The sequence below is a fragment of the Nycticebus coucang genome, chromosome 16 (assembly GCF_027406575.1).
Source record: "Nycticebus coucang isolate mNycCou1 chromosome 16, mNycCou1.pri, whole genome shotgun sequence".
Classification (NCBI taxonomy): Eukaryota; Metazoa; Chordata; class Mammalia; order Primates; family Lorisidae; genus Nycticebus; species Nycticebus coucang.
Window position 1 is genome coordinate 89,769,279 of NC_069795.1, and position 23,495 is coordinate 89,792,773.

The 23,495-nt window shown below is 52.1% G+C and overlaps 2 protein-coding genes across 11 annotated transcripts; one reads left to right on the plus strand and one right to left on the minus strand.

Annotated features, from left to right (window-relative positions):
* Positions 1 to 5,354: 5,354 nt before the first annotated feature.
* On the minus strand, positions 5,355 to 15,716 carry CHRD (chordin). 5 transcript variants are annotated; one of them, XM_053564271.1, is made up of 23 exons: positions 15,424 to 15,716; positions 15,096 to 15,199; positions 14,519 to 14,648; positions 14,285 to 14,413; positions 14,096 to 14,195; positions 13,889 to 13,976; positions 13,395 to 13,536; positions 13,139 to 13,279; positions 12,978 to 13,060; positions 12,753 to 12,900; positions 12,525 to 12,631; positions 12,308 to 12,427; positions 10,937 to 11,093; positions 10,413 to 10,633; positions 9,629 to 9,742; positions 9,035 to 9,307; positions 8,853 to 8,946; positions 8,696 to 8,752; positions 8,324 to 8,427; positions 7,763 to 7,865; positions 7,022 to 7,176; positions 6,749 to 6,851; positions 5,355 to 5,826 (listed from the first exon to the last, which is right to left on the minus strand). In XM_053564271.1, the coding sequence occupies exons 1-23, from the start codon at positions 15,578 to 15,580 to the stop codon at positions 5,774 to 5,776; spliced, it is 2,883 nt and encodes a 960-aa protein (XP_053420246.1). In that variant the 5' UTR covers positions 15,581 to 15,716; the 3' UTR covers positions 5,355 to 5,773. The 5 variants fall into 5 exon arrangements, with proteins under 5 accessions (XP_053420246.1, XP_053420245.1, XP_053420247.1 ...); XM_053564270.1 differs by having other exon boundaries at positions 14,519 to 14,651; XM_053564272.1 differs by having other exon boundaries at positions 15,096 to 15,562.
* Positions 15,717 to 16,776: 1,060 nt separating this feature from the next.
* On the plus strand, positions 16,777 to 23,426 carry THPO (thrombopoietin). Of its 6 annotated transcripts, XM_053564292.1 has the most exons (7): positions 16,777 to 17,925; positions 19,557 to 19,720; positions 19,955 to 20,082; positions 20,357 to 20,443; positions 21,873 to 22,040; positions 22,260 to 22,340; positions 22,457 to 23,426. In XM_053564292.1, exons 2-7 carry the CDS (start codon positions 19,708 to 19,710, stop codon positions 22,838 to 22,840), a joined length of 861 nt encoding a protein of 286 aa, XP_053420267.1. In that variant the 5' UTR covers positions 16,777 to 17,925; positions 19,557 to 19,707; the 3' UTR covers positions 22,841 to 23,426. The 6 variants fall into 6 exon arrangements, with proteins under 6 accessions (XP_053420267.1, XP_053420264.1, XP_053420262.1 ...); XM_053564289.1 differs by having other exon boundaries at positions 22,241 to 23,426; XM_053564287.1 differs by having other exon boundaries at positions 22,260 to 23,426.
* Positions 23,427 to 23,495: the final 69 nt, after the last annotated feature.

Here is a 23,495-nt window from a genome sequence, read left to right on the forward strand (position 1 = left end):
CCCACCACTGCCCATGTAAAAGGCAGAAAAGACTACAGAGGTTTGGGTTTTGAGGGACAAGTTCTTTACTTTTTTATATCCGTGCAGGGGAGAATTCCCCCTGGCTTCCCTCCCTCCCACTCCTACCTGCCCCTAGAATGGGGGCTGGTCAGGGACTCAAGCCTCCATATTACAAGCTCCAGGGCGGCAGGGAACTCCATCCTATAATTCCTTTACTAGGTATATATCCAGAAGACCAAAAATCACAATATAACAAAGACATCTGTACCGGAATGTTTATTGCAGCCCAATTCATAATTGCTAAGTCATTGAAGAAGTTCAAGTGCCCATCGACCCACAAATGGATTAATAAATTGTGGGATATGTACACCATGGAATATTATGCAGCCTTAAAGAAAGATGGAGACTTTACCTCTTTCATGTTTACATGGATGGAGGTGGAACATATTCTTCTTAGCAAAGTATCTCAAGAATGGAAGAAAAAGTATCCAATGTACTCAGCCCTACTATGAAGATAATTTGTAGCTTTCATATGAAGGCTATAACCCAACTATAGCACAAGAATATGGGGAAAGGGCTAAGGGAGGGGAAGGGAGGGGGAAGGTTGGGGTGGACGGAGGGTAATGGGTGGGGCCACACCTACGTGCATCTTAGAATGGGTACAGGCGAAACTTACTAAATGCAGAATACAAATGTCTACATACAATAACTAAGAAAATGCCATGAAGGTTATGTTGAACAGTTTGTTGAGAATATTTCAGATTGTATATGAAACCAGCACATTATACACCTTGATTACACTAATGTACACAGCTATGATTAAATAATTAAAAAATAAAAAAACTGGCAGCAACAGCAGGCTGTGTGTGCAGCCTCCAGGGTGTTCTTGCTGTGAGTGTGGAAAGCCACAGCCATGGATGGCCACCTGCTCCAGTCTCTTGTGCTTCGTCACCAGTCATGTCAGGCTCATGAGGTCCCCCAGCTGTGGGCTGGAAGTGCGTATACTTGGTAGGGTTGTCTTCTCAATACCCAGACAGCAGCCTCTCTGCTCCACGTGGAGATGTACCCAGTGGGATTTCCCCTTCTCCTGACACCTGTTACCTCCCCTTGTGCCCTCACTTGTCCTGCTGCAGAGGTGAGGAGTGAGGAGACACTGTCCCTGCTCTGTCCTTTTCACTGTAAACCAGTGGAAACCACTGTAACCACTGTAAACTCAGTGGAACATGGGGGACTCCAAAGAGGAGGACAAACCCCTGCATCTCACAAGGATGCTGTGGCTCAGCCAAAGACTAGCCAGCCTGACCAAGGCAGGTGGACGAGAAAGAACTGTGGATTTCTCCTCCCAAGGGACACAGGGGCCCTGGCCAATCTCTGCTACCCACATGAGAATGGGACGACTTCCAGGCCTACTCAACACCCATCAGCCGAGGAGCTGGGACCCCACAGGTGGGCTTTAGTCAATTTGCTGAAAATTCAATCACTGAAGGCCAATTCGCCAGATTCTCTCAGCTACTGAAGTTTTTTTTTTTTTCGAATTCTGTTTTTGTGCCCCTCTGGCCATTTTCAATACAAAAGGTCAGATTTCCCTTAAATACATTCAACTGTTTTCTCTAGTTGTGCATATGTACATGTGCTCTGGCTCCAGAGGCATGACAGAAGTACCCTCAACAGGGACCTCACGGCCACTTCACAGGGACCGAGGTGCTATAGGCTCAGGACCCAGGGCAGGGATCAGTGCCCAGGCTGGGGCCAGACAACTAAATGTTTAACTAAAATTTGGAAAAATACTCAGTGATTTGTTTGTTTGTTTTGAGACGGTCTCACTTAGTTGGTAGAATGCTGTGACATCACAGGTCACAGCAACCTCAAACTCTCGGGCTCAAGCGATTCTCTTGCTTCAGCCTCCTAAGTAGCTGGGACTTCAGGCGCCCACCACAATACCCAGCTATTTTTAGAGATGGGGTCTCCCTCTTGCTCAGGCTGGTCTCGAACCTGTGAGCTCAGACAATCCCATGTGCTGGGATTACAAGCAGGAGCCACTGCACCCAGCCTTCAGTGATGTTTTTAAGAGCAGTTTCCCAGGGGTTGGAATAACAGGTGAATGTTTCTTTCTTTCTCACCCATTTGTGTATTGCCATAATTGTTCACAATAACTTTTATGATGAGCAAATATAATTCTGGTACCCCCTTAGTACATGAAAATATGCATCAAAGCCAAACAATGTTATAAGAAGTGGCTTCATTCTCAGAACGTGACAATCACTCCACAATCCCCGATTGAGTCTTGCCTTTTTGTCATCTTTAACAATGTGTGTCCAGCATTCCATAACATTCTCTATATATGTATTCCCTATTTACACATTTTCTCCCTCCCATGTCATCTCTGACTACCTAAAATCTGGGAAGCTAAAATGTGCCTCTTTCCAGCATGCCTAGTGAAATCTTTCTTCGTCTCCACTTTATTACATTATGAGACCTCTCCTTTCTGTCACTTTGGTTGTGTCAGAAGTACCATGCTTTTGCTTTTGCTATTTCCCATTATTTTTACAAAAGATAGGAGGCTAAATGCCATAAAACAGGTGCTCTGAAACTTTCTATTTTTATTTTTTTTGAGACAGAGTCTCATTTTGTTGCCCATGGTAGAGTCCTGAGGTGTCATAGCTTACAGCAACCTCAAACTCTTGGGCTCAAGCGATACTCTTGCCTCAGCCTCCCCAGTAACTGCGACTACAGGTGCCTGCAAACAGCACCCAGCTATTTTTAGAGACAGGGTCTCCCTCTTACTCAGGCTGGTCTCAAACCCATGAGCTCAGGCAATCCACCTGCCTTGGCCTCCCAGAGTGCTAGGATTACAGGTATGAACCACACACCCAGCCTTCATTCTAAAATTTTTTAGAAAGCAACCAACTCTTTGGCATGCAGGCTTTCCTAGCAGCTGAGCAGTTGCCCTGAGAGGGGAGCAGGGGCCCTGGGCCGTTTCATTGACCTCAGCCTCATATTTCCTCTGCCCAGTGGCACTTTCACACGTCCAAGGTCAGTATTTGAAAACCACTATTCTTAAGTCACTGCACAGACATTGCTCTGATGACTTGACCTAAGGCCAACCAACTATGGGCAGCTAGCAGCACCACTGCACCATGGCCTGGAACTGGAGGCTATTCATTGACCAATCGCACAATTTGGATTTGGTATATAAAAAGTGGGTAAAGGGCGGCCTCTGTGGCTCAAAGGAGTAGGGCGCCGGCCCCATATGCTGGAGGTGGCAGGTTCAAACCCAGCCCTGGCCAAAAACTGCAAAAAAAAAAAAAAAAAAAGTTCAAGTTCTAAAAAGTGGGCAAAGAGTGTCACTGGGGAACACATAAAAGATGGTTCCACAAGTAGAACCCAGCGACATAGAGGACTGCACGTGAAAGAGGTTTCTCCTCCAGAAACAGATGTGTATCAGAACCGCCCCCTTTCTCCAGCCAAGCCCAGCCTCTATGTATCACTGTCTGCTCAGCAGTCTAGTCAAACCCTCTGCAACATAGCAGGCCTGACTGACCCAAGGGTTAAGGACCAAATGTTAAATCCTACCAAAAACTGTTCCAGACACTGTAATGCTGTACCCTGGGAAATGGGCCTTTACTTGGGGTTTGCTGTTGTTGTTGTTGAGGTTTTTGTTTTCTTTTTTTAGAAGGGAAAGGGTCCTTTGCTGGTTGCCTAAAGATATGCCTGTTGATGTCTCTGAACACATTGCACAGGGCTGGACTTTTTGAGTCATCTAACCACCTCTGTGGGGCTCAGGTGGAACCTGGGGACTCGCCAGCTTTGGCTGCAATGCAGGCTGGGATTGGAAAGATGTTTCAAGGATTTTTGTCTAAAAAGGACACCTTTCTGCCTGGATCCATTAGCTGTTCATTTTCTCTGCTGACATCCACTGAGTCCTGCTCTGAATCCCAGTTGAGTGTCTGGATGTCAGAATCCATGGGATGGCCTCTGCCTCATGGAGCCCACTAAACCATCCCATGACTGCCTCACCCGACTCCCTCTTGTCTGCCTCTGCCCCAGTCTTGTCAACATTTCTAGCAAATGCCTATTAAACCTGAAGATCAAAATGTTCCTTCCCAGCTCTCTTCCCTCCAGATTCCCTCATTACTCATCAAGGAAGGCAATGCTGCCAGCACCTCCACTTCTGGACCAAACCCTCCACCAAACCACATGTGGTGCTGTGCTTCATTCCCTGAGTCTAACCCCGTACTGAATCCTGCTGCTTTTTCATCCCTATCTGGCCTTCATGATCCTCCTATAATAGCCAGAGCTCTGGCCAAAATCCAGCTATTCCCATCTTTATCATCCCTGCACCCTCAGCCTGGCCCTCCACACCACTTCCCTGAGCATTCAGCAGAATATCATGCCCACTGCCACTCTCATCCCCAGGTTGCTCCCTGCCTTCATCCTACACAGCCCCAGAAACCCCACCTTGGTTAGCATGCCCTTGGACCAAACTATGTAATGCATGAGTTCCTACTGAACCCTGAGAGGAAGACATTATCTATTTTATAGAAAGGAAGCAGGGGTTCATGAAAGTTAAATAACTCAGCTAGTTAACAGCAGAACTGGAACTTGATGCTTCAATGGGCTAAGACAATAACTTCTTAAACACACATGGCACGCCTAACACTAAAGAAACCTATGATTTTTCTTCTCCTTGCCTGACCAGATCATAAAATACCAGATTTATTTCACCCCATGTCATTTATATGGAAGATAGATCTGCAGGCACATGATCTGTTAGATTTCTGTTCTGATACCTTTGTTTCCTAGAGCCTGTGGGACCTGTGGGAATGCCCGGTTTCTAACGGCAGAAGTGGAATGGGGGAAGGGGACAGAGCGGGAGCAGGATCTTGTCCTATTCTGTACATCACTTGCTCTCAAGGTAAGCTCAGTCTTCTTGATAATGTTTCAGAGATTAAAAAAAAAAAGATAAGCTTGGCCAAGAGCTGAACCAGAGCTGTGATCCAGATTAGCCCCAGAACTGGCGCACAACACAATTAGTTTCCAAGGTAGAAGAATAACAGGAAAGTGTTTGCCTCACTTTAGACAAATAAGTTAGAGGCTGGTGGCACTTCTATTTCTCTTTGGAACAACTTCAAACAGGGAGTCAGCAAAAATGACAGCCACATGGCTAACTAAACTTGAATCTAAATCCTGCTGCAGGACTGCTATGCCATACTGATCCAAGTCTTTGTAGCTCTCCAAGGGTCAAGGGAGGCCCCTGGGGCCAGAGCCCCTCTCTCTCACCTTCTACTCTCTGACCCTTCTCCTCTGGGGCCCATTCAGGTTCCTGGCCACAAAGAGGCAACTTCAAGCCCAAAGACTGAAAAAAATGTTTTAATAAATACAAAATTCTCCAATAATGACTCTACTCAGCTCAGGGGCAACAGGAATGGAGTGGGGGGTCCTTTGGTGCTGAGTGAGGATAAATTAAAAATCCCAACAAGCCAGTGATATTATGTACACAAGGAAAAGGGTTGGGCTTCCAGGGCAGAGGCCGAGGGTGACAGGAAGGAGCTGGGGCGGATATGGCCTTGGCCTGGCACAGCTGCCTCTCCCCCTTGTGGAGTTGTGGTTCCCAGAGGTAGTGGCGGGGGTGGGGGGGGGAGAGTGGCGGAGAAGAGGCAGGACAGAGGAGCAAAGGCACTGAGTTTCCCACAGGAGATTGCAAGGTCCTCAGTGTCACCCTTCCCCCAGCTCAGGCCCCGTGCTCTTGGTCATGTAGCCCTCTGGCTGCTCCCTAGGAGCCTTCAACTTCTTTCTGCAGCTCTGGAACAGTCCTGGTCTCTGGGGCTGTTGGAGACAGATGGGAGGGAGTATTGGAAGAGGAGAGACAGAATGGAGTGGCACAGAGGGCAGAGCAGAGAATCTCTGCCCTGGCCCCAGAAAAGTCAGAATTTTCTTAGCAGGCCAGCGCATACCAGCTAAGCAACCTTTACCTCGTTGCTTAATTCCTCTGAGCTTCTGAAATCTAATTTGTGAAAAAAAGGTAATATCAACTCCACTAGGTTGATGTGAGGGTGGATCAGAACAGCACCCATGAGGCCAAGTGCAGTAGCTCACTCACACCTATAATCCCAGCACTCTGGGAAGCCAAGGCAGGTGGATTGCTTGAGCTTAGGCATTCCAGACCAGCCTGAGAAAGAGGGAGACTCCGTTTTTACTACAAATAGAAAAACTAGCCAGGCATTGTGGTGGGCACCTGTAGTCCTAGCTACTCGAGAGGCTGAGGCAAAAGGATTACACCTGAACCCAGGAGTTTGAGCTTGCTGTGAGTATGATGCCATAGCACTCAAGCCTGGGCAACAGAGTGAGACTCTGTCTCAACAACAAAAAAAAAGAGACAAGACAAGAAAAGAAGGGCAGCGTCTGTGGCTCAGTGAGTAGGGCGCCAGCCCCATATACCGAGGATGGCAGGTTTGAACTCGGCCCCAGCCAAACTGTAACAAAAAAATAGCCAGGCATTGTGGCGGGCACCTGTAGTCCCAGCTATCAGGAGGCTGAGGCAAGAGAAACACCTAAGCCCAAAAGCTCTACCGAGGGCAACAAAGTGAGACTCTATCTCTGAAAAAAAAAAAAAAAGAAAAAGAAAAGAAAAGAAAAGCACCCCTGAGACAGATGATACATTCCTGGCCCCTGGAAGGTGCTTCCTTCCCTCCCTGAGCATCCCATAGTCAGCTCTCAGACATTGCTGCTGCTCTGCTCCCTGACTCACGCTGCCGCCGGGCTGTGCAGTGGGAGCAGCATTGACTGTCCTTCCCTGGGCCACAGGACACTGGCAGCGAACAGTCGTCCCGCTCACAGTGAGGCACCCCTGCCTGGCACAGGACAGAACAGATACAGAGGGTCCCCCACAGGAACTGGGCACACTGGCCTTCAGCCTTTTCAGAGAAACCCACCCCTGAAGTCTGCCTCCCCTGGGAAGGTCTTCCTACTCCAGACCAGTCTCCCAATGCCCACCTCACACAAGCTCCTGCTCCCCACTTACCCCGCATCTGCAGGTAATACAACTCATCTCCCCAAAGGGGGGCACCGATGGGTGCCAGCTCTGGCTCTCCGGGAACCACTGTCCTGCAAAACGGCAACCCCGGGGCCCATCGGCCTGCATGGGGTCCCCCAGCTGGGGATAGGCCCCTGACCCCACTGTGGGAGCGAAGGAGGAAGAGGTCAGTCACTCCAGGAAAACTAATCAGGTTTTATTTCTCTTTGAATCCCCAGCACCTAGCACTTTCTGACATTTAATAGGTGATGAATTTGGATGGATGAATGGATATGTAGACGGGTGGGTCTATGGGGGGGATGGGTAGGTGGGTGGATGGATAGATAAGTGGGTAAATGAGTGGGTGGGAGGGTGGAAGGATGGATGGATATGTGGATAGGTGAGTAGATAAGTGGATGGGTGGGTGGGTGGGTGGGTAGATGGATGGATGGATGGGTGGGTAGATGGTGGTTGAGTGGGTGAATGAGTGGATGAGTAGATGATGGATGGATATGTGGATGGGTGGGGGGGTAGGTGGATGGGACAGGAGCTGGAACCCACCATACCAAACTAGTACATCATACCAAACTAGTACATCATACTCTTTCCACTGCATTTAGAGCCCTGGCTCCAACACAGGAAATGCTGAATTGGCTCAGCTCCTTCCCCTCACCCTCAACATGCATCCCCTCATGGGACAAGACCTGCCCAAGCCCAAAGGTGAGCCCTAAGTGACTGCATGCCCCTCACCTGGACACTGTTTGCAGCAATCTGTGGGGTTGGCACGGACAGGCTGGGCACAGGCCAGCCGGGGACACTGCACCTTCTCACAGTGCACCTCTCCAGTGCCCCCCTGTAAGGATCCATTGAGTGAGGGGGGTCAGGAAGGAGGGGGGCACATAAGCCTCCTGCTTCTGTCATCCCCTTTTCCACACTTCAAATGTAATGTATCTGTGACCTTTTACCCAGAGGCCTAAGTTTTCTTTATATATCTGGACTCAAATCCTCATTGTAACCTTGCAAGGTAAGTCCTATCACATCTGCTTATAGGAAAGGAGAGTAAGGCTCAGAAAGCTACAGAAAGTGCCTAATGTCATGGAGAGCAAGTCAGGGGCAGAGCTAGAATTCACACCCAGATCAGCCCTTTCCCTTTTCCTATGGAAGCTGACTTTCAAAGCCAGGAGCTTTTCTCATATTGTTCTGATCCTTGAGTCCTCCTCATCAAGGATGGGCTTTCCTCACCTGGCAGACCCCTCCCTATCTGGGCAGACCTGGCTGGGTCATAACCCAGAGAAGATTGGGTGTATATACCTTGCAGGTGCAGACAGCACACTTAATTAAGCCAAAGGGGGGCACGACAGGGTGCCACCTGGTACCCGCTGCTCGCCAGCTCCGATCACCATCAAAATAACAGCCTGGTAGGGGGACAGTACCCAGTGGCCATTACTACTGAGCTCATCAGCTAGGCCCACAGCCAAGGCTTAAGCCTCAGATCAAACCCACACTAGCCTAACCCAAGGGCCTGCCTGTGGGCCAGTCACACTGATGAAACCTATTAGGTGTCATTTGGAACTGTGCCTATCAGCCCACCCCATATTTACTCTCCCCCTCCAGTTGCCCTCCTGATCCAACCCAGTGGCTCCTCTGGATCTTTCCACCCCTGTGCACACCCTTCCAGCTCACCCTCTCCCAGGTCCCGGCTCCTGAGCAGCCCTGAAAGGTCTCTGACATCTTGTTTCCCTGTGAAGCCATGGTGAAGGCACAGGATGATTCCCCTTCCCTCCCCAGAGGACCCGCCCTAGCCAGCCCCCTCCTCTACCCTTCCCTGCAGGGAACTCACCCGGACACGCAGGACAACACTGGTCAGGAGCCTGCACAGGGTGCGGGCAGCTGGGCGGCGGACACACCACAGGGTCACAAATCACTGTTCGTCTCTGCAGAGAAGTGTAGCGGTGCTGACTGGGTGCCGGACCCTGGGGCCTCAAACCTCGGGACCCAGTGCACCCTTCCTGGGCCTCCCACCTGACAGGTGCAAAGCGAGCAGAGAGGGTCATAGTTTGGTGCCCAGCGAGCACCGTGGGGGCGCTGCTGCCCCTCGAAGAAGCACGTGTTGGGGTCTCTGGGCCGCCCAGGACCGGAAGGTTTGGCGAGCGCTGGAACTTCGGGGGCCGGCACCGAGGGCAGCGCGGGCAATGCGGCGGCCGCTGCATCCAGAATCCCAGGTGCTCCAGCCTCTTCCGGCCTGGCAGCCGCTAGGCGCAGGCCACCCACCTCGCATTTGTTGGCGATGTGTACCTGAGAGGACCGCCGTTTGAGGGCGCAGGGGCTTCCCCTCGCGTCTCCCACCAGCCTCCGCCAGCCCGCCAGCAGGAGACACCTCCGCCCCCTGCGGGCTGCGGTGGTCCAGGAGGATGCCTTAAGCTGCCACCATCATCTCAGCCACCAGGGACCGGATGGGTGGGCTGCCAGCCTCCTGATGGACTTTGCCTAGCTTCATCCTCCCCACCAGCCAGAGAGGGTGATATCACCACTCCCAAGGAACTGGGAGAGCAAGTGACTAGTGCAAGGGCAGATCCCAGCTCTGCACCATCCCTACTACCCCCGCTGCCCACCTACCTGCCCACGGAGCTCCCCTCTAGGTCTACCCTTAGTGGTAATCAGCAGGGAGGCCATGCCCTCTGCCAGGTACCTCAGCAGCTCAGGCTCCAGGTCCTTCACCACACCCTGGGCCTGAAAGTAGACAGGAAAATGGACAGGAACAAGGCACAGTAGGGCTGAACCTACTGTCCCAAATTTGCAGATCAAGAAACTGAGAGGCAGGGAGGTTAAATAAGGTCTCCAGGGCAGCAAAGTCCATTGGTAATGGTGTGGAGCTTAGAAGCCAAGTCTCTCTGACTCCAAGTCCATGGCAACCCATCCCACTTCAGGGGGCTTGCTTGGTCAATCCCACCTACTCCCCCTAGACTCAGAGGTCCTCAAACTTTATAAACAGGGAGCCAGTTCACTGTCCCTCAGACCGTTGGAGGGCCGGACTATAGTTTAAAAAAAAAAAAAAACAACTATGAACAAATTCCTATGCACACTGCACATATCTTATTTTGAAGTAAAAAAACAAAACAGGAACAAATACAATCACACGCCTCATGTGGCCAGCAGGCCGCAGTTTGAAGACCCCTGCTAGACTATGATAGTTACATACTATCGAAGAGATCCCACCAGAGAAGGATGTAGAAAAGAGAGTAAATAATAAAAAGCCAAATCAGATTCGTCCCCAGGTCTGCCTGACCCCGGAGGTGATACCAGCTCTGCAATACAAGGCTGCCTGCAATTTGCTTCTCCAACCCACAGGCCCACACAGCACTTCAAGGTAAAAAGCTGCCTCCTACCATCATGTCCTCACCTCTGGGCCATAGAATCCCTTCAGCAGCCGCCGGGGCCCTGGAATCCCCGGAGGCCCAAGGAGGTGGGCAGTCACAGTGCCCTGTTCTGAGCCACCAAGCCCAGCCAGCAGCACTTCATAGTGCAGGTGACAGTGGGTATCCAGGGACAGCCAGGCATGACCTGCTGCCTGGCTCTTCACAGGGGGTAGCACCAAGGCTCCTGCCAGGGGCACAGGCAGTGCTGGGTCCAGACAGAGAGGTAACAGATGAGAAGGTGGCCTAGAGCAGCCCCCAATCCCACATTTCCCATCTCCTTCAACATAGTTTCCATGAGCAGGAAGATACTGTCCACAGCTTCGGGGCCCAGGGAGCAGGAAGTTTTAGGCTCAGGGCCACCCTCAATCTCCCCCTTCTTCAGATGCCAACCCAGAGCTCGGGTACAGAGAAAGACACAGCAGGCCCTAGCCCTCTGGCACCATCCCCCACATATTCAAGTCACAAGTTAGAAGACACCACAGGGCAGCCAGACCCCTGGGGTACTCACTGTCATGGCAGGCACTGTGCCCACTGTAGGGCAGGGCAGTCACGTGTCCCCGCAGCTCTCCATCTGGGAAGTCCTTCGTGCCCACGTTCAGGAAGAGCTCGTTCTGCAGCAGCATATGAGCCCCCCGGGCACCCAGTCCACGGCAGACACCCATGGCCTGGGGGCAGGGAAAGATGTGCCCTCCTCAGCCTTTACACAAGCCCAAGATGCTGAAGCCTTTGCACGTTTTGTGCCCCCATGGCACCCATACACACTTGCACGTGCCAGAAACGCTGGATAAGAAACTTGCAAGTGGGCGGTGCCTGTGGCTCAGTGAGTAGGGCGCCGGCCCCATATACCAGTGGGGGCGGGTTCAAACCCAGCCCCAGCCAAACTGCAACAAAAAATAGCTGGGCGGGCAGCACCTGTGGCTCAGTGAGTGGGGCGCCAGCCCCATATACAGAGGGTAGCAGGTTCAAACTTGGCCCTGGCCAAACTGCAACAATAACAACAACAACAAAAATAGCCAGGCATTGTGGTGGGTGCCTGTAGTCCCAGCTACTCAGAAGGCTGAGGCAAGAGAATCGCCTAAGCGCAGGAGATGGAGGGTGTTGTGAGCTGTGACGTCACAGGACTCTACCGAGGGCAATAAAAAAAACAAAAACCTTGCAAGCCCAGTTTCAAGTCTCTCTTCTGCCATAACCTTTGAAATTTCACTTTGTCTATAAAATGGATACTGTGAAGGTCAAATACAATGTAAGTAAGGCAACCAATTCAGTACCTGGTACAAAGAAAGGCATAAGTACTAACCATTGCCGTCACATGTATGATCACAGGGTCTATTGCACTGTCCTCCCCTACTCCTTCCATTAGACAGTGATCTTGCTGAGGACAGGGGTCACATCTGATTTTTCTTTTTTTTTTTTTTTGAGACAGAGTCTCACTATGTCACCCTGGGTAGAGTGCTGTAGCATCACAGCTCACAGCAACCTCAAACTCTTGGGCTTAAGTGATTCTTTTGCCCCAGCCTCCCCAGTAGCTGGGACTACAGGCTCCCGCCACAATGCCCAGCTATTTTTTGTTGCAGTTGTCATTGTTGTTTAGCTGGCCTGGGCCGGATTCAAACCCGCCACCCTCGGTGTATGTGGCTGGCGCCGTAACCGCTGTACTACAGATGCCAAGCCACACATCTGATTTTCTTTGTACTCCGGTCCAAGCCTGGGGCTCACTAAAATGTGTCAAATGAATCAGCAAATCAATGAGAGAGTCCTGAGGGAATAAATGATATTGAACCTCCCCACTCAATATCAAGTCAACCTGGCTTCCTATAACCCATGCATTGGCAGCCCTGACACACAGGCTGGGTGGCCCAGCTCTGCCTGGAGCCCTTACCGTGTGTCCTCCTAGCTGGAGTCCATTCATGTGACACAGGACAGTGCGCTGATTTCTCCGCTGAGGCTTAGTCTCCAGTGTTATGGCCACCACCTCACTGCCTGTACCTACCACTTGCACCTAATGGGCAGGGTTGGTGGAGGCAAAGTGGAGAGGCAGTGAACCCCTGCAGCCTGTCCTTCTGCCCTGCCCACCTCCTGCAGTCCCTGACTCTTACCTGGTAGATCAGGGAGCCATTTCCTAGCAGCATGAGGCTAGCTGAGCCAGCAGCACCAGTCTGGACTGGGATCAGGGCATCAGCCCCACAAAGGACACTTTGCAGGTCTACAGAGGGACAAGACAGGTTATGGCAGGCTTGCCCCACAGCCACTCATACCCCTAGGCCCCAGGATCTCTCCCCACCCACCCTTGTCATTGCCTCTCCCTTGTGTGTATACTGCCTCACCATCACAGCTCTGCCTGGCAGCAATGTGTCCACTGATGCGCAGCCCTGCCCCACCTGTCTTCTCCAGGGCCATCTGTAGCTCCCCTAGCACCAGCCAGTCCATCTCCTGGACTGTCAGGTTGGGCAGCACCTCAGCAAAGCCTGGCTCCTGGAGACAGAGAAGGGTGTGGTAGGCAACAACAAGAGGCCAGAGTAGGTGGCAGCAAGAGCCAGACCCTCACTCACCTGGACTGAGGCATTGGCCTGGAGTTCTCTCAGTACCTGCCCCTGGTGCAGAATCTGGAGCCTCAAGGGAACCTGGGCTGGCCCTGCAAGGCCACACATGTGAACGTCTGAGATAGGTGCTCCTCCCAGCCTCTCATTTGCTTTTCCCCCATCCCACTTACCCCCACTCCTGGGCTCCAGCAACCCCCGGAAGAGTAACAAAAAATGCAAGGAGTCCTCTGTGTCACTGAGAGTAAGTAGAGTAATGCCCCCTACACCCTGCTGTGTGGAGCGGTCCAGAGTCAGAATGGCACTGAAGGTCTCTAGGAGAGAAAGAACCATGAGAGCCCATCAGAAAAACACCTGCTCAGTCCACCTTATAACTGAGGACAGAGAAGACTTAGAATTTCACATCCAGGGGCTATTTGCTCCCCGTACCTGCAGCCAGGGCCCGGTGCCGGATGAGAGGCCCCCAAACCTCCCCTGAAGGTTGAGTGGGTGTCATGAGTGCCACATGCAGCTGTTCTGCCCTAAGGAGTCTCAAAGACAACCGAGGCACTGCCCGCCACACCCCACAGACCTGGAGCAGAAAGATAAGAAGGCCCCTACACTCAGGCAGTATGTAGCATAGGCCAACTAAGAGGCAAAGGCCTGGTGAAAAAGCAGTATGGAAAGGAGCCCCCAGGCCCTCCTAGAAAGCTCAAGGAGGGACCCTGGAGACAGATGCTTGGGTTCAGATCCTGACTCCACCACTTACTAGCTGTGTGACCTTGAACAAATCACATTCTGCTACTGTGCCTCAGTTCCCTCATCTGTAAAATGGGTATCATGTCAGTGCCTTCCTCCCATTGGGCTGTTGTGGAAGCAATGCAGGGCATGCTCTCAGCACAGTGCCCAGACTGGATAAACACTCAGAAATGGCATCATCTCACCAGGCCATCTCGAGAGGTGGCCGCAGGGTGTTCAAACAGGACACCGCCACTGGAGTCTGAGAAGCGAACCCTGGTGGGTCGGTCCAGCCTGGGAATGACAGCACGGATGACATGGGAATCTGAGTCTGAGCCAGAAGTAGCCCCAACTCTCCCAATTTTCCTCCCCGCCCTCAGCTGACCCCCTCCCGCCTTCTTCCCAGCTCTCACTGGCGATAGGAGATGGAGAAGCGTAGGCTAGAGCGCAGCAGTGAGACTCGGGCCCGTGCCACCGCCTGCGACTTTGGCCCTGTCAGCAGCGCTACGAAGTCTGTGAGGGGAGGAAGATGCACTGTCAACTGGCTGGCGGCACAGCCTCAACTACGACGCTACCTCCAGTACCCCGCCTCCCCCACCTACCCGTGTGGCCGTCACCGCGCACCCGCTCCTCAGCGCCCGGCTCCCCTCGGTCGCTGTAACTGCGGTGCTCCGGATCCCGCGGATACTCGAAGGACAGGCCAGTTGGCGGCCGCTCCTGACTACTGCGCTCTGCGCCAGGGGAAAGAGCACAGCCTTCAGCTGGTCGGTCACCCCATCCACGTGGCCCAGGACCTAGTATCGCTGCTGCCTTCCTTCACGCGGAGCGGGTCTTACCCTGGGGACAGGTCTGGCAGCAGTGTCCAGGTAGCTGGCGGGGCTGCCCGCAAGCCAGGGTTGGGCACTCGGGTTTGATGTTTTTGCAGCTGACTCTGCCAGGGCCCCTTGCACGGCGACCCCACTGAGGCTGCTTGTAGAAAAGACATAGAAACCAAATGAGTATTAGATGCCTCAGGGCGATGGGGGAAGAGTCCAGGGACCAGGACAAGGTGGTCCGCGGAGTGAGAAAGCTCTGCCACTTACAAACTGCGTTACCCTAGACAAGTTACCTAACTTCTCAGGGCCTTAAGGTCCCTATCTGCAACATGAAATAATAATAGTATCTTTTTAGCTGGGTTGTAATGGGAGTTAAGTGAGAGACAAACGAAATGAGGTTGGCACAGAGCCTCAAAGTGGGCGACCAATATAGCACCCAAGATTTGAAAAGGGCAATCCTCCCGCTTCCTCCACCAGAAAAATATCCTAAATATCTGCGACTAGCCTCTTTCTCCTCAGCAGCTCCGAGTCCACTCCAACGTCCCAGGACACCAGCGCTCCCCCAACCGCGAGGCCCTGGGCTGCGGGGTCCACTCACCGCCTCGCAGGCGCACAGCACGCAGCGCATCACCCCGAAGGGCTCCCCCAGGTCCGGGTGCCACGTCTCGTCCAAGGCATAGACCTTCCCGCCGAAGGAGCAGCCTGCAGGGACGGGCTTGGCTGGCGGCCGCTGCCCGGCTCGTGCCGTGCGCCCGCCCCGGGCGCTGCCTGCGGGTCCTGGTCTCCGGGCACCACCTCGCGGCCCCGGCCCATCTCCAGGCTGCCCACTGCGCCGAGCCACCTGCGCCCGGCGCCCCCTCCGGGCCGGCAAGGATTTGCCCCAAACCGGGCTCCCCGCTCTCGCCTCCCCCCGGGCGCCCACCTACCTGTCGCTCCACGAACCGGCAGCGGCTCCTTCTCGGAACGGATGGGCAGCGCTGGGGGCTCCGAGCCGGAGCCGCGGGCCGGCCGGGAGCCGAGCAGCAGCAGCCCGAGGAGCAGCAGCGGGGCCAGCGGGGCCGGCGGGGCCGGGAGGCTCGGCATGACGCGAACGGGACAGCTGGGGAGGCGGGAGGGAGGAGGGAGAGGAGGGATGAGGGTGGAGGGCCGGGCCGGGGGCGGTGCGGCGGGAGGGGGCCGGGGCCAGGGCCCGGGCAGCGCCGCGAGGGGCTAGTCGAGTGTCCGCAGAGTCTGCGCCAGGCCGGGCGGGGCAGGAGGAGCGGCCGGGAAGAGCTCGGCCAGGCGGGCGCTGACCCGGGCCGTACGCTGCTCTAGTGCCCTGGGCGCCGTCTCCGGCCCGTTTTATGTCCCGCGCCCGACGCCCCGGCCGGGGGCCTCCTCCTAGGCAAACGGGGCGGCGGCGGCGGCTCGGCGAGGGGCCGGGCTGAGCCCCGGGGTGTGGGGTGGGGGGGTCCGGCCCAGCGGCAGCGGCCCGGATCGCGAGTGGGGGAGGGGAGGGAGGGGCTGGGACCGGGCAGGGGAGGAGGGAGGGGCTGGAGGGGAAGGGGGAGCGAGAGGGTAGGAGGAGGGGAGGGACCAGGGGGGCACGAAGAAGGGGAGGAGAGGCGAGCCTGGAGCCCCCCCCCCCCGCTGCCTGTGGCGGCTGGACCAGGAGGTGCGTGTCCCACCCAAAACAGGAGCCTCAGGCCAGGGAGGGGCAGAGGCTGGACCTGAGGCCTGGACTAGTCAGTGGGTGAGGACCCAGTTCCTGCCAGAAGAATGAGGACTTGTCTTTAAAGATGACAACGTGCAGGAAAGGCCCATCAACTGATCTTCCTCTGACTCTGGGCCCACGGCACCCGGCAAGCTCCACAACACCCTCTCTCTCTCTTGCCTAGCTTGTGTCTCTAACTCCTCTCTGAGATCTCCTCTCATTCTTGTGTCACCGCGGACAAGGAGCTAGCTTGGCACTGTTCCCCTTTCTGTCCAGTGACAGTGTCTCCCTCTCTTTTGTAACCTGTCTTCAGGCCCATTCAACCAGGACCCTCTTGCTTTCTCGCCCTCTTCTTGCACCCAAGGGACCCTCTGCCTCTCCAACCCACCCCCACCTCCTTTGTCTTGGCTTCCTGGTCATGATTGCTTCTCTGTCCCCTCCTACTCCTATACACCACCATCCTTCCAGCTAGTCCAGCACCCTCCTTCCTAATCTTGGGAGGCATCTTGTCTGGCTGAACTAGAGAATTCCGGGATCTAGGCCATACTCCTCAGCGGATATCCCCATCCTTGGGAGGAGGAACAGGAGAGAGCCTGAGGAAGAAGAAGGAGAGGGAGAAGGGACGTCAGGCCAGGAGGCCTCTGAGGACAGAGACTATGGGGAGACTGAGATTGAGGGAACAGCAAAGGAACTAGATCCAGGGCCAAAGGAAGAGGGGGGCCAGTGGGGGAGGTATTTGCAGAGGAGGTCCAGCAGCTTCTTTCCTAAGACAGGGACACATGGGCCTGGTTATTCCTCTTGTCACATGTGGAATGGTCGGAGATGGAAGAGAGAGGAAGATAGAGCAAGCAAAGGAGGGCCTGAGCACAGAGATAAGCGTGCACAGCTGTCCAAGCAGAACAGCACCTGGACCCAGGTTTAACCAAGTGCCCAGAAGTGCATACACACATGCATGTGCCCCTATACCTTACAGTCCTCTCAAACCATCCACAACTTTTCCCCATAACACTGACCCTTGACAAGATCATTCTCTAATACAGGCAATATCCAGATTGCCACTCACTGGGTAGAGAAGGCCTCAAGGACCCAAGTGCACAGCAGGCAGCACTCTGGAGGGCAGATGGGTAGGAAGACACGTGGCGTTGGGGCACAGCCAAAGGGAGAATGACAAGACAGGGAGAATGGGAAGAAAGGGAGAATGACAAGATAGGACTCCTTAGGGGATTACGGAAGGGAAAAGCAGGAAAGCAAGAGTCTTATTGGATTTTGGCAGCAGGTGTAGTATCCAAGAAAAAGAAATTTAGATAGCCAGAGACTGAAAACTCCACCGATCTAAAACAAGAACTCTGTTTCTCTTCTCCAGGGACAAAAATGTCCTGCCAGTTTCCTCCTGGGAAAAGTCTCTACTCCTCTCCCATGTCTTTTCCCCTGCCAAGTTCCATGTTTCCCATCTCCTTGGAAAAGTCTCCCTATCCAAATCTTCCCTGTGGTCGGTGTGGGTGGAGGAGTGGACCATGGTCCAGGCAGGGGCTCTAGGGAAGAAAAGGCGTCACTTCCGGGGGCCTTCACCAGTGTCTGGTGGCTCCCTGCTCTGATTGGGCAGAAGTGGCCTGGGCAGGCGTGTGACCCCACTGCCGTGGAGGGGCTATGCCCCAACGCCACATGTCTTCCTACCCATCTGCCCCCCAGAGTGCTGCCTGCTGTGCACTTGGGTCCTTTAGGCCTTCTCTACCCGGTGAGTGGAAAGCAGGGTTTGGGGTTAAGCAAGGGTAAGAAGGACAGGAAAGAAGGACTGGGCTCTCAGCTGGGGGAGGGGCAGGCAAACTGGACCTACAGACACTGACCTTTGTCAAGAAGAGTGCAGCCTTCCCAGAATGGGAGGAGCAGGGCACAGCAAGGGTAGGGGGTGGGGTACTGGTTTCTGAGGGACTGATCACTTATTTAGTAGAATACAGAACAGTCCTGGCTAGCCCTAGGGAAAGGGGACATGAGCCCAGGGAGAAAGTAAGAGAGAAGGTGAATTTAGGGAATGGGGAATACAGCACCAAGATGGACAGAGGCCCGGCCCCCATTCATAGCTGGACATCCCTTGTTAGCTTAATGTTCTGAATCCTAGGGTGGGAAGCTGGGGCAGGCAAGCCAGGGCACTAGGAGAGGGTAATAGGAGGAGGGCTCATGCATGTTGACAGACCTACAGGAAATCCCAATATTGAATCAGGTGCAGACCTCTTTGCACAACTTGTGAAAGGAGGAGGAAGCCATGTGGGGGGTCCTGTGAAGGACCGGAAGGGGTCTGCAGAGGGGGCAGGGAGCAGGTGCGGGCTACGAGACAGATATGTTGGTGGGTGGCTGAGGCAAGGTAAGCTGTGTAAGGTGGGCATTACCTTGTTCAGCAGGTGCCCATTCCTGGGCAACTTGCCTCAGGAAGGAAGTTCCAGGACAGTTAGCCTATCTTTTTGCCTCTAAAAATGGGGTATTTCAGAACTTGGAATGCAAAGAAAAATTCCAGAAGGCTTTATGCATGGGGGTAAATAGGAAAAGGATGAGAGGTTCATTTCTCCACACTATCTTCTGATGTCTGACCTCTAGAAGTTCCAGTTAGTTATATATCTGCCCAATCCCCGTCTTCAACCCTCCCACCCATTACTGAAGTTGCCCCTCAACACATTGTACATGTTTGCTAGTTCCTTGTCCTGTCTGTATAGTCCGTTTTCCACTCTCTTCTCCAAGGCTTAAGCCGCAATACTTTCATTCTCTACCCTGTCCCAGATTTTCTGACCTAACAACTAAGGTTACTCAAAATTTGAGGCCAATTAAGATATCTGTGTATAGTCTGGGCGTGGTGGCTCACACTTGTAATCCCCCCCAGCACTCTGGGAAGCTGAGGCAAAAGGATCACCTGAGCTCAGGAGTTCAAGACCAGCCTGAGCAAGAGCAAGACCCCATCTCTGCCAAAAATAGAAAAACTGGTGGTGCGCAACTATAGTCCCAGCTACTTGGGAGGCTGAGGAAGAGGATCACTCAAGCTCAAGAGTTTGAGGTTGCTGTGAGCTATGGCGCCACAGCACTGTACCCAGGGTGACTGAGTGAGACTCTGTCTCAAAAAAAAAAAAAAAAAAGTCTGTGTATACGTATCATGTCTTGCTACTTAGTCTCAGCAGGGATCAGAGGGCACAAACCTGTGTCAGATTCACTGAGGAGCACGGACAAAAAGGAGGTGCCACCTGCTGCAATCAGTAGAAGATGTGGGAGCAGTCAGAGCGTTAGCAATTCTAGGCTAGTCAGCATCTCAAGCTGTCCCAGCATCTGTTCTTCCTGTCAGGCAGTCTTTTCTGATTAAACCATCACTATTCCTCTCACTTTCAGGATAGATTCCAGACCTTCTTCCTCAGCTCACCTTTGCCACACCCTACTCTGCCCAGAAGTGCAAGAGTCCAAGCCGCCTCCATGGCCTCAGGAAGGATTCAGGGGAGAGGCCCCATACAGGGAGCCACTCCAGCCAGACACCCCAGCCAGAATGAAGCTGACTGGTAAGAACACACTTGAGGAGCTAGGGCCAAAGCAAAACATGGCAGAGGGGGAAGGAGAAGGAAGACATATTACAGTGGGGGAGCTGGGGGAACCCAATCTCCCCAAAATAAGATGTCTACACAGCAGATTCCCTGGATTTCAGGTCTGGGTCCTAACTGGGAATTCCTGGACCACCACCAGATAATGATTTTTTCCTTATCCACCCCTTTCCACCTCACCTCTCCTCATCTAAGAATTGCTCCTTGTGGTCATGCTTCTCCTAACTGCAAGACTAACTCTGTCCAGCCCGGCTCTTCCTGCCTGTGACCCCCGACTCCTCAATAAACTGCTTCGCGACTCCTATGTCCTTCACAGCAGACTGGTGAGAATTCCAAGCAGTATTCCCTCTATCCACTTAACTAGTAAGATGTCCTCACACCCAGCATTTCCTTTCACTCCCTGACCCAATAACCCTTTGTCCAATATTGTAACCACCTACTGATCACCAGTCCCTCACAAGGATTATGATTTGAAATAGAACCCTCATTTAAAAGCTCTAGTCTGGATGTATTTCTCATGAAAGACCATCTTAGTCATTAGGCCCCCATACCCCTCTATTTCAATTCCCTTCTCCCGGCACCAATATTTTTCAACAGAGCCAGTGCCCAGACGTTAACCCTTTGTCTACACCTGTCTTGCTGCCTGCTGTGGACTTTAGCTTGGGAGAATGGAAAACCCAGACGGTGAGAAAACCATCCCTATCTTTGGCTCCTTTAAGTCCTGTCTTCATCAGTTTCCTATTGCTTCCCAATTTTGATTCTTCAAAATTCTTGAGCTTCCTATAAATATCTCACCTTCAGCTTAACCCCACAACCCAATCTACATTCACCTATGATAATATCCTATGGACAGGATGACAATGGATTTGACAAAGAGATTTGAACCAGAACACCATGAAAAGCTAGAGAGAAGGCTCTTATAGCCATGCCTATGACCTGTTCTCCTTCAACCTTCTTAAATTGGCATAAAGAAGTAAGACTGATCTGTCATCCACAGATGACACAAAGTTGGAAAGTATCACTAAAATACAAAAAACAGAATCAAGATTCAAATTGCTGAAATGCTCGCTCAAAAAGGTGAAGTTTAACAAAGATATATAAACTTTTACATGTGTAAATTAATGAAGTAAAGTCCTATTCCAGCTTTCAGGACACGAAGCCCTGCTGCCATCATTTAAACTTCTAGCCCTAGCACTTCCTATGAAAAAGATCTGAGAGCATTAACTTAAACTTAGTACATAAGATTACTAAAGCAGCTACTACATATATTTAAAGCTAGCAATTCTAGGTTGCTTTAGATGGTTAGCAGCCATGCTGTGGAAGTATTCCTATAGAACTATTTTCTTTTATGGACTACACTTAAAAATACTGGCCTGAAAAAAAAACAATACTGACCTGAGTATTGGACATCACCCTCAATGCTAATTTATTAAGAGAGATCATATTAAACTAACATGTGTCCAGAAGGAAGCAGCCTGAACAGTATGAGGAATGGTTAAACAAACAAACAAACAAAAACAAAAGCCTGTCTGGTTAACTTAGGGAAAAGTGGTCTTATAGTATAGCAAGCTGTAATAGCCTGGAACTCAGGAAATCTGCCGAGTGGTTGCACTCAGATCAGTCGTATCTTCCACTCTTAAGATCCTAAGAATCCCCTTTCTTCCCTCAGGATTGCGTCAGGGAAGAAGGGCTATTCCTATAGATACTATGTAGTCCCTTCTCTTTATGATTATTATGATAGAGCTCTCTTATCTATATTTAGTTTAAAAATTGTATGGTTGTAAGGTTTTGTAGCAGAAAAAGATTTGCCGCACTAGAACCAAAAAATAAAAGCCATCATAGGGCAGATTTCAGCAATGTAAGAAAAAAATTAACTTTTCTGACTGAAACTAAATGTAAGACCAGCCTGGGTTAGTGGACACTGGAGTTAACGAAGCAACTTCAGATGACCAATTTTTGGGAGACTGTGAAGGAATTCCTGTGCTGGGTGGGACCTTGGTCCTGTCCAATTCTCAGCTCCTATGATTCATCCTGCTGGCTGCTCCATTGGGCTCCCCACCCACTATTAGCATGCCCTTTGAAGCAGTCCACTTCTCTCTTCCATCTCTCCTAGGAGCAGACCAAGGCACAGGACATTCTGGGAGCAGTGACCCTTCTGCTAGAGGGAGTGATGGCAGCACGGAGACAACTGGGACCCACTTGCTTCTCATCCCTCCTGGGGCAGCTTTCTGGACAAGTCCGCCTCCTCCTTGGAGCCCTAGAGGGCCTCCTTGGAACCCAGGTAAGTCCTCAATCAAACTGTCCTTCTCTGACTCAATCCCCCTAGAAGACCTCAGGGAAGAAGGGGTCTCCTAGGGATCTTGAAGGTAGAAGAGTTATAAAGGAGAGCTGCTTCCCAGCAATAATGTCTGGGTATTGGTATCCTGTCTTTCCTATATACACAGGGGAGGCCTGATATCTGGCCCTGGTCTCTGGCCTCAGGCCCATCCTCTGCCCTCAGCTTCCTCCACAGAGCAGGACCACAGCTCACAAGGATCCCAATGCCATCTTCCTGAGCTTCCAACAACTTCTCCGAGGAAAAGTGCGTTTTCTGCTGCTTGTAGGAAGACCCACTCTCTGTATCAGGCGGACCCCACCCACCACAGCTGTCCCAAGCAGTACCTCTTTATTCCTCACACTGAACAACCTCCCAAACAGGACTTCGGGAGTGCTGGAGACAAACTCCACTGTCTCAGCCAGAACTACAAGTTCTGGACTTCTGAACAGGAGGCAAGGACTCAAAGCCAAGATTCCTGGTCTGCTGAACCAAACTTCCAGATCCCTGGACCAAATCCCTGGATACCTGAACAGGACACACAAACTCTTGAATGGAACTCATGGACTCTTCCCTGGACCCTCACTCAGAACCCTAGGAGACCTAGACATTTCCCCAGGAACATCGGACACAGGCTCCCTGCTACCCAGCCTCCAGCCTGGATATTCTCCTTCCTTGACCCATCCACAAACTGGACAGTACACACTCTTCTCTCCTTCACCTGCCTCACCTACTCCAGCAGTTCAGCTCCACGCCGTGCTTCCTGACCCTTCTGCTACCATACCCAACTCTACCAGCCCTCTTCCAATTGCAGCCCACCCTCACTCCCAGAATCTGTCTCAGGAAGTATAAGGTACTCAGGCACCACCAACATTAGCACTGAATCTCACGTGCCATTCCAGTCCCTGGGGACAGTCCCTGGGAGACACCTTCAGCTATTCCAGATTGCCTGATTTCACCTGAAACCAAAACCCTGGAAAAGGGCGATAAAAAGGACAGGAAAGGGATCATTTTTTCATTGTACATTTTAAATCTTTAGAAGCTATTTTTTTAAGCTATCAACAATATTCAGAAGAGCAGCTAGTTATCTTTGGTCTATTTTCTACACAAATTTGTAGCTCATTCTCTATATGCTTTCTCATAATAATTCTGCAAGGATCTGGGCTGACCTGGCCTTTGAACAGAGGCTGAGATTAACCTTTATATCAGAAAAGAAAGGGTAGTTTCCTTTGCTTCAAGTTTAAGGCCTTCTGATGCTCCATGTCCTTCACTACCATTCTCAGTGGGAATATCATTTGATCCCCTATTCTTAAGAGATACTTAACTCTTGAGAAATAAGTTGTCTCTCAGAAATGCTGTCCCTATGCAATAGATAAAACTGAGCCTGTATAAGAATAAATGACAGCACTAAAAAGAAAGAGA